This window comes from Toxotes jaculatrix, chromosome 2, assembly GCF_017976425.1.
Source record: "Toxotes jaculatrix isolate fToxJac2 chromosome 2, fToxJac2.pri, whole genome shotgun sequence".
NCBI lineage: Eukaryota > Metazoa > Chordata > Actinopteri > Toxotidae > Toxotes > Toxotes jaculatrix.
In genome coordinates, this window is record NC_054395.1 from 18,948,157 (window position 1) to 18,951,347 (window position 3,191).

The window sequence follows — 3,191 nt, forward strand, 5'->3', positions numbered from 1 at the left end:
AGGCACGTCCAGCCCTGCAGATACAAGGATAAATTCAACATTACTCCCCACCCCCTGCACTGCCAGCCAAGAAACGGAGCCAGGGTCAGTCATCACCTTACCAAAAATCTAACCACAATGCAAATAGCTTCCCTGGATACACCTGCCTACTGTGTCAGGGAATTAGTTTAATTTGCAAACAGGATCTCCGACCAAATTCATGATGTATCTACTATCTTATTAAATTTGTAGCAGTTGGATGATTTGGTTGAAGAGAATCTGACAATCTAGATGACAGGGCCAATACTGGCTGTGCAGAAGGTACTGTAGTACAATGTCTGCTTTACACATCATATATAGATATAACTATATGGATTTAATTATATTTTGTACATCCAGAGTCATTCATACAAACATTTATAACCAAAACACGTCAATAGAATAACAAAAAAAAAACTCAACTTGTGACTTCTTTCATCTTTTGGTTTCTACCAATAGAATGTCAGATTCAGCTCAACAGCGCCCCAAGTGGCCATTGGGTTTAATAACGCGACTGTGTAATTGTGGTCTTCTTGGGAGTCTAGATAAAAAAAAAAAAAAAGACGGATGCTTTGGCCGAGCATTGAGGACCATTACCTGTTATCTGCCACCTACCTAAATACTGTGGAGTTATCACTTCAGGTAACACCAGGTAAAACCTTTAGACAGTATAGCTGAAACTAATCAGGATACAGGGTCTCTGGCTAATTTTGAAAGTTAACTGAAAATATCCTGACGTGAATAATGAATAAGCCCTGCTCTAATCCAAACTTTGCGCATTTTGAACACTTGTCCTGCTCTGTAACAGGCTACTTCTTGGCTACAGTACACTGACCAGAATAACTACCAAGCTTGATATCACTGCGGTATTCTAACCAAACATGCGAGCATGAACCACCCACCTCGAAATGAAGACAAAGATTTAACGCTGGTGCGGCAAAGTTTATCCGCCGACTCTTCCTCTGTACAGCTGCAGGACTGAATCAATGAATGGAGGGAGCGAGGAAGCGTTGGCGTTTCAGACCTGCCATCCTGGCCAATGGAAATACTTTCTTAGTAAAGTGGGATGGACCAACTCGTCTCAGCAAGTCTATGAACCTGGGGGAGCATGATGCAACTTTACCCCGAGATTGTTAAATTGCAGGGAACCTTTTCTTGCAGACTTGTCAAACACGTGTAAACTCTTCATTGTAGATAGTAATTTATGTGTATGTGTGTGTGCCCTTCCGGTTATATGAACTCGGGAGTTCAATTAATAAATTGCTCAAACACAGGTGTAATCAATCAGGCCACATTAAGCAATGGCTGCATTCAGTTTCAGTAGGTTCCAGTGGTATCCTTATAGCTGACTGTCACTCAAACCTTAAATGCAATCATTAAATGCAGTTACACCTGTTAGGATAGAATGTGCATATGTGCTCAATGTGTTCACAAGCAACCACATAAAAGTGCAGCACAGTATATGTTCAGAAACCCTTATGAATCCATACAAATGAACAAGATCATTTTCCTCCCAAACTAAAGATGTTAGCCACTGCAGAAATGTGACTTTATTTGATATGGAAATGCACACATTATACATTCACTTATGCCATGTACTCATTGTCATTTACATAGGCAAAACAATTCATATTCAATAAAGCTACAGTTCATGCTCAACACTGCGTTTTATTGCAATATTTTGCATAACAAATTAGAAATAGAACAAGAACAGTTGAGGAGCTGACATGCACTACAATAACATAAGCAGAAACAATGCTGGTCTGTCAGGTTAACAGCTGTATAATTTTCTATGCATGTGCATTGCTTGTATGGACATGTTGTCAGGTTTCCAAAGCAGACTGGCTCTGGTTCTTCACACTACCAAGTGTCTTGGAGCACTGGTCATAAGAGGTTCGGCTGGTGCCAACACAGTGGTGTATGCGTGTGTCACAGTGCCTACAGCTGCAACGGCGGGCCACAGGATAATACAGCTTTGGGTTGACATCCCGAGGACAGCCAGGAACGCAGGCAGCTCGGTACACCAGGGAGAGAGGCACACAGCTACGCTGGACCAGAAAAGTCCTCCCAAACCGTCCCTTCACATTGGTGTCCTGAAAAAGGGGAAATAGGGCTGTTAGAGGTTGTGAAGTGGGTGTGTGTGACAGGAGATGGGTTACAATAGTGTAGGTTACATGGTGGTTACATCCACCACATTTATCTAACTCACAGCATAAGGATGTCTGTGAGAATAATGTTTATTCACCTCCATGTATCTTTCATGTCTAGATTAAACAATTCAGAGTGAAACGACAACTCATTAAAGGTCATGCTTCACAAGATTTAAGATACTGAAACAAAACAAATCCATGCCATCACCTCCCTTCAACATAGAGTGCAAGCAATACGGGTCTTGCATAAAATATTCATACAATGTGCATCACCTCACCAATACCACTTATTCATACACCTTTTTCAAAGTGTGTCTAATTTTTTGCATCATGTACAAAATGCATGCGTGAGAGTGTGTGGCGTTTGTCACCTGTGTGTAACAGTAGCCACTGCAGATGGTAGTGTTGATAGCCACACACTGGGCACAATCGTGCCTCTCAATCCACAAGGTATGATTCTTCAACATACAGGCACACGCCGTCCCACCCACCAGTGCACACAGCAGCATGCATTTTAACACAAACAAAGACATGCTGAAAGTGCAGACACACAAAAATGTTCAGCCAGTGAGACAGCCACTTTCAATTTAAAAAAATATATATATTAAAAAAGATGGATGACAACAACTGAAGACCTAAGCACACCGACCTCCCTGTAGTTCATGAAATTACAGTCGTGTCAAATAATGACAAAACACATTTGAGTGCAAAGGGTTCAGTTTAAAAATATGAATTATCCAATAATCCAAATGTGAATTCCTCTCACTGTGTCTTCACAGTTCCCCAACTCTGCCCTGTTTCTCCCCTTTTTAAATATCTGAAACAATCAACAGTGTCCATCCTCTTTTATGGAGACCCTAATCCACCCTGACTGCCCCAGTAGTTTTCAGTCTACAACATCATTCCAAAAATCACATGTCAGCTGTCTACATTGTTTAGAGTTAAAAATGGTCTCAAAACACACATATGCACGGGGATAGAGCAAGTATGTGGGTCGGTCATACTAGCGTTACATAATGTCAC

The 3,191-nt window shown here is 41.3% G+C and overlaps 1 protein-coding gene across 1 annotated transcript; it reads right to left on the reverse strand.

Moving 5' to 3' along the window:
* Positions 1-1,841: 1,841 nt before the first annotated feature.
* On the reverse strand, positions 1,842-2,701 carry LOC121191300 (thyrotropin subunit beta). Its single transcript, XM_041052498.1, has 2 exons — positions 2,540-2,701; positions 1,842-2,111 (listed from the first exon to the last, which is right to left on the reverse strand). The coding sequence occupies exons 1-2, from the start codon at positions 2,699-2,701 to the stop codon at positions 1,842-1,844; spliced, it is 432 nt and encodes a 143-aa protein (XP_040908432.1).
* Positions 2,702-3,191: the final 490 nt, after the last annotated feature.

Coding starts and splice junctions, on each gene's coding strand:
- LOC121191300 (XM_041052498.1), bottom strand. CDS start 2,701: ATGTCTTTGTTTGTGTTAAAATGCATGCTGCTGTGTGCACTGGTGGGT. Junction 2,112..2,539: donor GTGGCTACTGTTACACACAG/GTGACAAACGCC, acceptor CCCCTTTTTCAG/GACACCAATGTGAAGGGACG.